This window comes from Pinus tabuliformis, chromosome Q (genome assembly GCF_031772625.1).
Source record: "Pinus tabuliformis cultivar Carrire ecotype Pingquan chromosome Q, CPIR1, whole genome shotgun sequence".
In the NCBI taxonomy this organism is placed as follows: domain Eukaryota; kingdom Viridiplantae; phylum Streptophyta; class Pinopsida; order Pinales; family Pinaceae; genus Pinus; species Pinus tabuliformis.
The window spans coordinates 994350664-994364200 of NC_142296.1; the positions used below are offsets into that span (position 1 = coordinate 994350664).

Genomic DNA, 13537 nt, shown 5'->3' on the forward strand with positions numbered 1-13537 from the left:
GGTTACGGTCGTTTTCTTTTTTTACAGGCTCGTTCCTTGATTTTTGGAATGTCTGTTATCGTTAAATTATGTTTATGATGTGGGCGCTAACCTTCCTTTGTTTTTCAAGTACTGGAGTGTTTTTGTTACCGTATTATTCATTCTTAAACTACATTGTTAAGATGGAGATCCTGCGATCTTCGATTGGTTGTTTAGTCTAGAGAGTTCATGCATTGACTCATTTTTTGACCTGTTACAGTTTTCTTTATTTTCTTCAGTAGCGTTCTTGGAATCTTTGTATGCAAATATATATATTGTTTCAATTTATCTGCGTAGGCTGAAATAAATATACACAGTATTTTGTTTTCCATTTAACTGTCACTTATGCTACAGGAATTGTTCCAGTATGGAAATCTATGATCTTTAATTAAATCTAGTTTAATCTTTTCTTTCTTCCGTCAGTCGCATAGAAATTCGTTCTTAAATGTCATCAATGTGTTTACATTTTCCATCTCTACCAATTTCTGCATAATTACAGAAATTCTTCCAATGCCATACACAGTTCTAGGCCTCTCATAGACCCTAATTAATTTCATAGTATACATAAACCCTTAATAACTATTAAGTTTCTCAGTTAATCCATACCTGAACAGAGGCAAACCTCTCTATTGCGCTTGTCAACCTCTCGACCTTAGGAAGATCCTCCTCGATCTTCCACCCCCAAGCACTTCTGCAGATCTTCACTGTCTGCAAACTCTCTGGCTATACCAGAGTCACGCTATCTGGTCCTTACCAGACGTAGCGGTTCAGGAAGCTTCCGCCTTCCAGACACATGCCATCTGATCTTTACCAGACATAGCATTTTTTTCCAAAAGAGCAACTCTCTCTTTTCTTTTTTTTTTCCTCCTCATCTATCTGGTCTCTACCAAACTTAGCATAACTTTCCCCCTTTTCCTATGGGGTCTCAACCGTCTCATGAAGGTAGTTAGGTTTTCTTTTCCAACCACTTGAATAACCACTAACAACAATTAATCAACATAATTAATTAAACAGTAGTAGCAACAATTAATCAACATAATTAATTAACAGCAGTAGCAACATAGTTATTTTAATTTCACCAAACATAACCTTAGTCAACAGTTAAATTTTACTGCCTTACTTAAAACATTATCGATTTACTAGGGGCGTTACATTTAAATAACACAAATAAAGGTTTGAGCTCGAATTTTTCTGACGGATTTTTACACTGGAGAACCAAAAAATCGCACTAAAGACAACTCCAATTAATACCACTTAATTAAAATATAAACTTGAATTTATAATACTCTTTTATCTTTTATTTTTATATTTAATATATATATATATATATATATATATATTTAGTACTTAAAGTGATAATGATACGAACTAATTTAAATATAAACACCGATTTTCTAATATTGTTTTCCAAATCGTACCATATATAAAGTTCATCTAATTGACTTTCACACGGTTTAGGATGACTTTGACGGGTTTGTGATTTTTTTTTGGGTTAAATTAAAGAAAATTATTTTAAATTTCAATTTTTGGTTTGTGATTATTTTTTGTTAAATTAAAAGAAAGTTATTTAATTTTTTTTTTTTTTTTGTAAATATGTAAAATTACATTTTTATTATATTTAATATGATTGGGGAAGGGAATTGAACTAGTGACTTACATCAAAGAGTATTTTAACACAACACTCAATGACTGTTTATCTTAAATTTTATAGAAAAAAATTCAAAACAATAAATAATAAATAATAAATAATGATTTCTAATAAATAAAAATTAAAAACAAATATCTACTCATGGCTTACTTGAAGATCTGAAACAAAATTTTATTGGACATTTCCAAAAATAAAAATAACTCAACATCATTTGGAATTTTTTTTAACAATATTGAAACTCTATTGAATATTCAGTTTTACCCTTTTGTGTTGAAGTATTTCATGCATTTAAAACTTTAAGAAAAGCCTCACTTGTCACTTCACCTCTCCATTATCTCCTTTGGTATTTTAAGAATTACTTAGGCACATGGGAAACATGAGCCATGGTTGATACATTGGGATAGGCGCGTGCCAACACGCCCAAATCCAAAGTCTACCACGTGATGGATCGTGTTGGCTGCTTGCTGCACCCTCTAATTGTCCACCTGTACACACTGTTTGACGAACATGAGACATTCTCATACGGCCATATGGACTCTACTCAGCCAACGTGTCAAATACACGTAATCAAATCCATTTTTGTAATTCATTTATATAGTTAGTTTGTCCACGCTGTCAAGTCTTCATGAATAAGAAGGGGAGGAGAACAATTTGTTTGGTGTACAGACTGCAGCCTCATGTAACTTTCTCCCCCAATTGCTGCCTCTTCTTCACACACCATGATATTCAGTCTGCCACAAAGAATTTATAACCTCTGCAAATCAAGAATTGCTCTAACAGATCCAAATCCAGAAGAGTATTGATGGCCCCACAGTACATTGAATCTATTCACAGCTGCCTTTTCCAGCTCAATACTCAGAGTTCAAGTTCCAGAAGGCAGTCAGAAGAATCATGCAGAAGCATAACCAGAGTCTGCAGGTTGCCATTAATTCCATCAAAGAAGAAATTCATGATTGATGTACCCTTAGTCTGCTGCAACCAGAAATCCCATGACCCATCAAGGGAGTTACAGGCTAGATCCATGCTCATCTCTTCTCTATCAGCCCCTGCAGACAGATTTTCTCCTCCTCCTGCCACTGGAGAGAAACTTGATCAATGGATGAAACAATCAATAATTGAGGTATTTATAATTTTATCATCACTCCCTGGGAGCAACATGTCGAAATTAATTGTTTTTTTTCATGCTATTTGTTTAGATTTATCTGTTTTGTTTTTGGTTAATTAAGATCAAAGAGTTTATTGTTTTGTTGGTTCATCGTCATAGTTTATTACCAGGGAAACCAAACTAACAACAATGAAAACAATTTACTAATTTTCTATCTATCAAAATACTGAAAAATCTTATTTATGTTTATCTGTTACTGTAAATGATTTTATTGAATTCTATGAATGGTGGGGCAGATTGTGAATCATATACAAGATGCCCCTTTTGTACATTACGTGTTCGACAAAAAATCTCCATTGCCAGGGAGATGGCAGAAAGTACCTGCAACTTATATTTCCCAGGAAGGAGGAGGAGCAGAGGAGAGGTGGGGCATACTTAGAAATTATATAGCACATATTTGTCCAGATGGAATGATTTATGTACAGAAGTTGAATTCTGAGTGCAAATGCAAATACTGCAGTGCTCATGGTTATAGCAGGAGAGGATCAGGAGAAGGAGAGCAGGAAGAAGGCAGCACAGATATGTGGGGTTTGATCATCCAAGGTAGAGGTGGTGGGGTCAGTTGCTGTGCTTCCTATATTTTGAAAACAACAAGGTTTGTATCAGGAAATGGGTGCTGGACACAGTTCTCTCTTGTCAAAGCAAAATGCTTTGGTGAATGCCCATGTACCCAGTTCATTCGTTCATGGCTTTTCCAGTCCCACCGGGTCTGAAGTTGGATTCACTTTCATGCCATTTATAATTGCTGGATCCCTTACTGTATTCCATAGATGTTATCATGTCATTATTGATTGACTTTTTTGGATTTGATAACTGAATGGTATATTTGATTCATATTTTGGAAAATTTTCAAATCTAGTAAAGATTATACAGGTTAGTCAGCGGTTAAACATAGATTAAATCTGATTTAATTATTATTATTATATTTTTTAATTTACATAATATAAAGTTACATGTTTAACTATCTTGAAAAATAAGTATAAATTTTTTAATATAAAAAATTTAATAATATTAATTTTGATATTTAAAATAAAAATATTAACGTCCACTAAAACCAAATATTAATCTATTTATTATATAACAATAATAATTTTATAAATAAAATATATTAATTTTAAATTATAATTTTTATTCTTTATAAAATTTATTTCCAAATTTTATTTATTAATATTAACTCTAACAATAAATAAATAAATAAATATATATATATATATATATATATATATATATATATATATATATATATTTCCTTTTTCTATTTACAAGTAGTCAAAGAAATAAGGCAAACAAATTGTTAAGAGCGCCTCACAATGCCAATTAGTTCTTAGATGGATGCATATCGAATGACAATGTTATTAGAATTAAGATTTTTTTATTCTAATGAATGGTTTTTATTACTAAAGCTGCTATGAATAGATTAACTAATGTATGATATTTAATGGTAAAGTTGTTTGTTTTAAAAGTTGTTTTTTAATTTATAATAGTTAAAATTTTAATTTTAAAATTGTATTTTAATTTTTTATTTTATGGAAAGGAAAAGGAAAAAGAAGACATATAGAAAAGGTTATTTTATGGTAATAAAAATTATGTGAAGATGACATAATATAAATGTGTATGTTTTTTTTAAGGAAATGCAAGAGAAGAAAAGAAAAGGAAAGATGCGAAAATTGGTGAGGGAAGATAAGAAAGAAAAAAGACAGAGAAATGATAAAAGATGGAAAACAAAAGATAAATGTGTATGATTCTTGTGAGAGAGAAAAGAAGAACACAAGAGAAGGAAAAGGGAAAAAGGGAGAGAAAAGAATATGGGAAAAAATGGGAGAATGTTGGAGACACGATTGCCATTACACCAAAACCCGCAGGTGTTAGTAAATAAACACATCGCTAGTGTTAAGCACATGCCACGAAACACACAGGAGCATTAGATCAACACCGCCATTAATGGGGAGAACAACAATCTCCCCCCTCAACGCGAGCCAGGTGTGTTTTGAACTTGAGACCTTTAGCTCTGATACCACTTGTTGGAGACACGATTGTCGTTACACCAAAACCTGCAGGTGTTAGTAAACACACACATCGCTAGTGTTAAGCACATGCCACAAAACACACGGAAGCGTTGGATCAACACCGCCATTAATGGGGAGAACAATAGAGAAAAAAGGAGGGGAGGGGAGGCGACAGGAGAAGGAGAAGAAAAATAAAGAAGACGGAGAGAAGAAAATAAGGAGATGAAGGAGGAGGAATAGAAAAAAGAGGGGAAAAAGAGGGAAATAAGAATAGGAAGAGGAAGAATCAAGAGTAGGAAGAGGGAGGGACGAAAGAGGATGGAAAAAAATGAATGAAAGTGTAATGCCCTGGGAAAAAAGATGTAAATATTTGATTTATTGTGGTAAATATAAATTGAATCTGTTATTATTATCTATTTAAAATTTAAATATAATTTGTTTTCATTATGAGATGTAAAAAGTGTTTCCTTAAAGGATGGTAATTCTCAAGGAGGAAGTTGTCCTCTTGAGGTGAAAAAGGCAGTCGCTGTGAAAGCAACCCTAACTACCTCCCTTAACTGGAAGAGTTTCTAGAGAAAAGAAAGGAGGAGAGGGAAAAAATCTGCGCTATAGGGATAGGCGGAGGCGGACAAAACCACAGAAAAAAGGCTAAGTTTGGTGATGACCAGATAGCCTTGCACGTTGTGCAAGCAACTTGCGGAAGACTGTGGTCTAGCAAGTAAGCAAGGGGGGAGATTCTGGTCCTGAAGGACGAATCTCATGGTCGGGCGGATGAGAGACAGCAGACCCAGATTCGGGTGACTTTCAAGAAGAACTTTCCAGCCGGAGAACTCCAGGTATGTAAAGAAACCCTTGGGTTGGGACTGCTGTGGGAATTTTGCAATGTTTTATTTTTATTGTGAAAAAAGGGTGTGGAAGGATCTTCTTTCAGGGAACCATGGAGGAAACCTGAGAAGAGAGATGGGTGTCCTCCTAAAAGAAACCTTTAATGATGCAAGAGCTCAGTAGTTTGTGAGGAGTTTAGTTTCTTGTTCTCTTAAAAATTGGAGTTAAATGCAAGAGTGGTCTGTAGGGAAATTTTATCCAAAGATTTGTAGAAATAATAGAAAACAGAAAACTCAGAGATTTATCACAGATTCAGAGTTTTCAAGAAGACTGACATTATAGTAACCCGAATCCATTCAACAATTAACAGAAAGACCGATAGGGGTTTTTCTCTCTACATATGCCTTAATATAAAGAAATGCAGGAAAGTTTAGAAGCTAAAATCAGAACCCCGGAACACCATCAGTGGAATGATAAATAAATAGATTCTAAGAGAACACTGAGGAGCAAAACCACATCCGCAAGGGTATGCAGACTTCAAAACCATAATCCCTTTGTTCCTATTTGCATGCAGTTAAGAACTTAAATGACAGCATTGCAAACACATAAATGTATATATATAAATGACAGAAGAACAAATCTTGAAAATCTCGTAACCATACGGAAGCGAGTAAACCTGAGAGATTAGATAATAGCATAAACCTGGGCTCTGAGGAGCGTATTCATGTAGAGAACTTGTAAAATAAAATGAACAAGAAGCTAACAGTAAATAGAGCTAGACCCTATAGCAACTGAACCTGCTAGGCATAAACCATTTTCACCATGCGGCAAATGCTACGTAGTATATCATACAACATGAATTGCAAACCCATTGACAATCTGAGGAAATTCAGAATGATATATATAAAATTGCACTGTCACAACCATAATAACAATTCGATAACTCATGGAACCCTAACGAGGGTTAATGTATCATAGTGCATCAAGGAGAATCACAACACACAGCAGAGAGGGCATTCATCCCTATAACTTAACATAACTCAGGTCTCAAGGACCTAGACAAACAAAAGAAAACTGAAGCATATTTAAATGAAAATGTGCACAGTCAGCAATGAAGCCGTAGTAAGCCACAGTATATTAATCAGGGAAACAACCCGAATAGTCCTTCCATAAATGGAATAATTACACAACAAATTCATGAGAGAGCCTGAGGGCTTGTCAAATTGCATGGTCAACAGTTCAGAAAACAATTTCGAGGAAAGGATTTCCCAACCCTGAAAGGAGCAGGGCAATCCTGTCCAAGTATAAGCCCTGCCATAACTCTGTTACAATAAACGAAGAGAAGAATCTGTGAGGAGTTGGGCCGGAGGGCCATTTCTAAACCGAAGGAAGAACCCTTCATTTCATGCAACAGAACGAGTAAACTATCAAAGAGAATTCGGGGAATTGTAGGAACTTACCTGTTAACCAAGCATTGAGAGGATAGGACCTGGAAACTGGGCTGCTCCACCCACACCCTCGCATGATTCACTGGAGGTCGGCCCATAACCCTCGTCCATAGAACAAAGACAAGCATGAAACATATTAAAGTTTTGGATAGAACAACAAACGAAAGCTGTAAGGGGAGAGGAAACGAAAAACTCAAAGATGGCATGATAAATCCTTACCAAAAGACAACCACTGTTAAAACCAGGTCCAAATCGATCCAGAGCTCGGCAATGCACCAAAGTCATCACCATTCATCGACGAGAAGGAGTTCTGAATGAGTTCGGTGCCAGGAAGGAAGATGGAGTTGAGGCAAGGCTGAAACAATTGTTTTGGATAATCCCCATGCTACGAGTAAACCCCGGTGATGCATATTGATTTAGCTCTGCCCTCATATGGGCTTCCTTGCACCCACACCATCGATGCGGGGAGAAGCTTGAGGGCATGAAAGCAGAGGGTATGTAGATCATACCCCATCATGTGATAGAGCCAGCAGAATAGTAAATTCCAAAGCCAGGTGTAAGGAGCCAGCGGTGCTAGCAATAAATCTAGCAGATAATAATCTATCCTTCGAAGAGATAGTATCAATTACGCATAAGAATAACCAAAAAGGCACCCATTAATATTTCCAATTTGATGCATGTGCAATAGAAATTAATAAGGTTGACACAATTGAGTTGAAAAGAATGTATGGGGTAGGTTAGTGTATGTTATAAGTAAAAAAAAAAAAAAACTTTACTTTATAAGTTAGTTCGTGGGTATATGACAAGTGGTATCAGAGCTAAGTAATAAAAACTATGGCCTCTGGGAATTGAAACTGATAGACAGATAAAGTACATACAATTTATTTTCGTCTCTATTGAGCAGTTAAAGAAAAACAGTTAATGTGTTGACCCTTCTTCTGTCACTTTTCTTATGTTAAGTATAGGAAAAACAGAAGACTGACAATATGAGAAGAGAAGACAGTGCGTCACGCAGGTTTGTGGTGGGTCAGGGACCTGCAACTAGTCCTGAGAATAACCCCGAATTATGGGTACAGCTTGGAGAGGAGGCTCGCAATACAAATCTGGCAATTTTGGAGACAGTACAAGAGTTGAAAAATGAAATGGCCCGATTGCGGGAGGATAACGCAAGGTTAACCATGGAACAAGAGAGAATCATAAAAAGCCTATCTGACAAGCAAAATCAGCAACCATCGAATCCCAACGTTGAGCAGCAAAGGATGTCAGAGGAACAGAATCATCACATAAAACCTAAAGAGTCAGAAGGAAGGGAGGAAGAATGGTCTGATAATGCTTCCGAACAACAGACATCAAAAAGGCAATGGATAGAGTTGCAAGGGGAATTCCGTAAGATCAAACCACCACACATTGACGGAGAACAGGAGGAAGCAGCTGAGGCGTGGTTGATTAATATGAACAAATACTCCCAGCTGTATGAGTATGATCATAATCTCAAGGCACGATTGGCCATTTTCCAATTACAGGGGAAAGCCACCCTGTGGTGGGAAGAAGATAAAATGGTAAGAGGAGTAAGTGAATAGACTATCACATGGGAAAATTTTCAAAAATAATTTAAAGAAAGATGCCTAATTGAATGCTTCTATGACGAAAAGGCAAGAGAGTTCCATGACCTGCGATTGGGATAGTAAACTATGGATGAATTTATTACTCGTTTGACTTCATTTCTCCGTTATGTGCCTTATATTCGAGAGGAAAAGGCTAAAGTACAGAGGTTCGTCAGTAGTTTACCTTTGAGAATGAGGGAAAGAATTGAATTTGACAACCCAAAGACGATGGACGAGGCCATACGTAAAGCCCGAATTTGCTACCAGCAAAGCAAGCAGAAGGGAGAAATCCTGGGTAAGAAAAGGGTTGACAGGAAAGGTAGCAAACTGGCTAGAAATACTAAAGGTAATCGAGGTGCTGGTAACAAAGGATTTGCCATGGGGCAAAACAACAGAAACATACAGAAGAACCCGCTCCGATTAAAGCCCCGCATTAAGTCCAGAACCAATGAACAGCCTGGAAAAATAGACAACGAAGGGACAACAAGGCCTCTAGTGCAATGTTGGGGCTGTGGTGGACCCCATTACGTGAAAAACTGTCCTCAATGAAAAGGAACCGAACAGGTTTCACAAGTCTACGAAGCATCCACAGTTGGCGATGTAGGACATAGTCTACCAAAGATAAATGCTGCTCTGGAAGATCGTCAGGTGGAGTACCAACCGACCATGGTGGAATTCGAAGGTAAACTCTTAGACCTTATTGTAACTATTTTAATTGATCCAGGAGCTACATTAAGTTATATTAGTCCTAAGGTTTTGGAGCATTGTAAATTGAAACCTGTTAAATTTAAGGACCCTTGGCTAGTATAATTGGCAACAGGGGCAAAGAGACGGGTACTTGCTAAGGTCAAAAACTACCCCTTAAAGATAGCAGGACAGCCAGTGATGGCAGATTTAAATGTGCTTCCCCTTGGTTCGTACAATATACTGATTGGTATGGACTGGTTAGAAAAACATTGGTCCATAATTAATTGTAAAACCAAGACTATTTGTTATAAGGACGAGCTTGGAATAAAGCAAGAGATGCAAGGAATCAAGTGGTCGGTGCAAATTCGGCCCATAACTACCTCATATTTAGCAAAATGCATTAGGAAAGGATGTCAGATTTATGCCGTCCAAGTGGACTATGTCAATTCGAAAGATAAAATAGCCACATTGGAGAATGTTCCTATGATACAAGAATTTTCTGATGTGTTTCCAGAAGAGATTCCCGGACTGCCACCTAAAAGAGACATTGATTTTACCATCAAATTGGTGCCAGGAGTAGCCTCGGTGTCCCGAGCACCCTACAGAATGAGCATACCAGAATTGACGGAGTTAAAAATGCAATTACATGAGCTATTGGACAAAAACTACATTCAACCTAGTGTGTCACCCTAGGGAGCCCCAGTGTTGTTCGTTAAGAAGAAAGACGGGACCCTTCACATGTGTATAGATTATTGTCAACTGAACAAATTGACGATCAAGAATAAGTATCCTCTACCCCATATCGATGAATTGTTTGATCAAGTAAAGGGAGCAACAATTTTCTCAAAGATTGACTTGTGATCAGGGTATCACCAAATCAGGATTAAAGAGGAAGACATAGCTAAGACAACTTTTAGAACACGATATGGCCATTATGAATTTGTGGTGTTACCCTTTGGGTTGACCAACGCCCCCACAACTTTTATGTGTCTAATGAACAACGTATTTCACCAGTATTTGGATAAGTTCATGCTGATTTTCATTGATGATATACTGATTTATTCTCAGACTATGGAGGAGCACCAGGAGCACCTCATATTAGTATTGCAAACCCTCTGAGAACACCAATTATATGCTAAGTTTAGCAAATGTGAATTCTTCAAAGAACAAATACAATATTTGGGGCATATAATTACTAAGGAAGGAATCGTAGTGGATCCCGAAAAGATAAGGACCATAATGGAATGGCCGGTACCTAAGGATGTGGTAGACATCCGATCTTTCATGGGGTTAGCAGGCTATTACAGACGGTTTGTGGAAGGATTTTCGAGAGTAGCTTATCCCATCACTTCCTTACAGAAAAAGGGAAGGGCCTTTAGGTGGACCCCTGAATGTCAAAAAAGTTTCGAACAACTTAAATATCTGCTCACCACCGCACCCATTCTAAGCATAGTCGATCCTAGCAAAGATTATGTGGTGTGCACGGATGCAAGTAAGGAAGAGGTAGGAGGTGTGTTAATGCAGGAAGGGAAAGTGATAGCATACGAATCAACAAAATTAAAAGAGCATGAGCAGAAATATTCCGCTTATGATCTAGAGTTGGCAGCCATCATTCACGCCTTAAAAATGTGGCGACACTACCTTATGGGAAGAAAATTTCTATTGTTGACGGATCACCACAATCTGAACAATTATTTTAGCCAGCCCACCTTAAATGCAAGAAAAGCATGGTGGGTAGATTTCTTGAGTGGTTTTGATTTTGAGATCAAGCATTTAAAAGGGAAAGAGAATTGAGTGGCAGACGCTTTGAGTCGGAAATTGCAATGCTTATACGAGATTTCTTGCAGTGAAGGGAAAATCCCCTTCAAAGAAATGATTAAAAGGGTGGAAGAATAAGATACTATTTATCAACAAATAAAACAACAAGTTCAGCAACCAACCAACAAAGAAAAACAGTCAGAATATGCCTTGCATGCTGCTGGACTGCTGTATTACAAGAAAAGGTTGTATGTGCCCAATCAGAACAACATTAAAAATCTAATAATGGATGAGTATCATAAGATTCATTACGCTAGATACCCAGGATATCAAAAAATGATCACTGCACTTCGAAAATAATATTATTGGCTGGGTAGGAAGAAAGATGTAGTTGGTTACTTGGCACGTTGTCTGGAATGCCAACAAATTAAAGCAGAACACCAACACCCTGCAAGGTTATTACAACCATTACCTATCCTGGAATGGAAGTGGGAAACCATCTCTATGGATTTTATAACAGGCTTGCCTAAGTCAAGAAAAAATAACGACTCCATCATGGTGGTGGTGGACAAGCTGAGTAAGTCAGCACATTTTATATCGGTGCAATCTACTTACAGAGCTGTGCAGATCGCCCATGTTTTCATGCAAAATATATTTAAGCTGCATGGGTTACCAAAGACAATAATCTCAGATCGTGATGTAAAATTTACATCGGTCTTTTGGAGAACGTTGTTTGAAGAATTGGGGACTCAGCAAGTAGGAGGACTACCTGCACTTGGTTGAGTTCGCTTACAATAATGGCTATCATGCATCACTGTAAATGAGCCCATTTGAAGTATTGTATGGGCGGAAATGCCGCACCCCTTCAAGATGGGGTGGACCGGAAGACAGGTTGATGTTAGGTCCCGAAATGCTTAAGGAAATGGAGGAAATAGTTAAAAAGGTAAATTCTAATATGAAGGTAGCCCAGGATAGGCAAAAGAACTTTGCTGACCAGAAAAGGAGGTTTAAGGAGTATCAAGTCGGTGATCACGTGTATGTGAGAATTCAAGCAAAAAAGAGCACATTGCAATGGAGCTGGTGCACTAAGTTGGCACCCTAATTCTGTGGACTTTTTCAGGTCTTGGCCAGGATCAGGTCGGTAGCATACCAGCTTGCCTTGCCAAGTCATATACGAGTCCATAATGTTTTTCATGTTTCCATGTTAAAAAAGTATGTTTATGATCCTAAGCATGTAATTAGTTGGCAGGATATACAGGTAAGAAATAGCTCCGGTAGATTAATCTGAATGAGTTTTGTTAAAGAAAAAACTGATTTAAGATGTTGCATGTTTCAGGTCAAACCGGAAGGAGAAATCTTGGTCAAACCCTGAACATCCTTGACCGAAGAGAAGTAATGCTGCGGAAACGGGTTATTACCCAAGTTAAAGTGTAGTGGCAACACTTTGGGCTTGATGAGGCCACTTGGGAAGATGAAGAACTTATGAAAGGGACTTATCCAAGGTTGTTCATGGCTGAAAGGCATTGGGACAATGTCCAATCTCAGGGGGGAAGATGTAATGCCCTGGGAAAAAAAATGTAAATATTTGATTTACTGTGGTAAATATAAACTGAACCTGTTATTATTATATGTTTAAAATTTAAATATAATTCGTTTTCATTATGAGATGTAAGAAGTGTTTCCTTAAAGGATGCTAATTCTCAAGGAGGAAGTTGTCCTCTTGAGGTGAAAAAGACAGTTGCTGTGAAAGCAACTCTAGCTACCTCCTTTAACTAGAAGAGTTTCCAAAGAAAATGGAGGAGGAGAGGGAAAAATCTATGCTGTAGGGATAGGCAGAGGAGGACAAAACCAAAGAAAAAAAAAGGCTAAGTCTGGTGATGACCAGATAGCCCTGCACGTTGTGTGAGAAACTTGCGGAAGACTGTGGTCTAGCAAGTAAGCAAGGGGGGAGATTCTGGTCCTGAAGGACGAATCTCATGGTCAGGCGGATGAGAGACAGCAGACCCAAATTCGGGTGACTTTCAAGAAGAACTTTCCAGCCGGAGAACTCCAGGTATGTAAAGAAACCCTTGGGTTGGGACTGCTGTGTGAATTTTTCAATGTTATATTTTTACTGTAAAAAAAAAAAACAAGTGTGGAAGGTTTTCCTTATAGGGAATCGTGGAGGAAACCTGAGAAGAGAAATGGGTGACCTCCTAATGAAATCTTTATTGATGCAAGAGCTCAGTAGTTTGTGAGGAGTTTAGTTTCTTGTTTTTCTTAAAATTTGGAGTTAAATGCAAGAGTGGTCTGTAGGGGAAAATTTATCCAAATATTTTTAGAATAAAAGAAAACAGAAACTCAGAGATTTATCACAAATTCAGAGTTTTCAAGAAGAC

At 37.2% G+C, this 13537-nt stretch overlaps 1 protein-coding gene across 2 annotated transcripts; it reads left to right on the top strand.

The window, feature by feature from the left end:
* The first annotated feature begins 2309 nt into the window (after positions 1–2309).
* On the top strand, positions 2310–3703 carry LOC149222820 (uncharacterized). 2 transcript variants are annotated; one of them, XM_089383177.1, is made up of 3 exons: positions 2310–2786; positions 3068–3195; positions 3292–3703. In XM_089383177.1, exons 1-3 carry the CDS (start codon positions 2469–2471, stop codon positions 3542–3544), a joined length of 699 nt encoding a protein of 232 aa, XP_089239303.1. In that variant the 5' UTR covers positions 2310–2468; the 3' UTR covers positions 3545–3703. The 2 variants fall into 2 exon arrangements, with proteins under 2 accessions (XP_089239303.1, XP_089239301.1); XM_089383175.1 differs by having other exon boundaries at positions 2312–2786; positions 3068–3692.
* Positions 3704–13537: the final 9834 nt, after the last annotated feature.

What these genes read in the sequence shown, in the direction of transcription:
- LOC149222820 (XM_089383175.1), top strand. Translation starts at nt 2,469, where the DNA reads ATGGCCCCACAGTACATTGAATCTATTCACAGCTGCCTTTTCCAGCTC. An exon ending in TGAAACAATCAATAATTGAG is followed by an intron (nt 2,787 to 3,067) that starts GTATTTATAATT and finishes ATGGTGGGGCAG; the next exon opens with ATTGTGAATCATATACAAGA.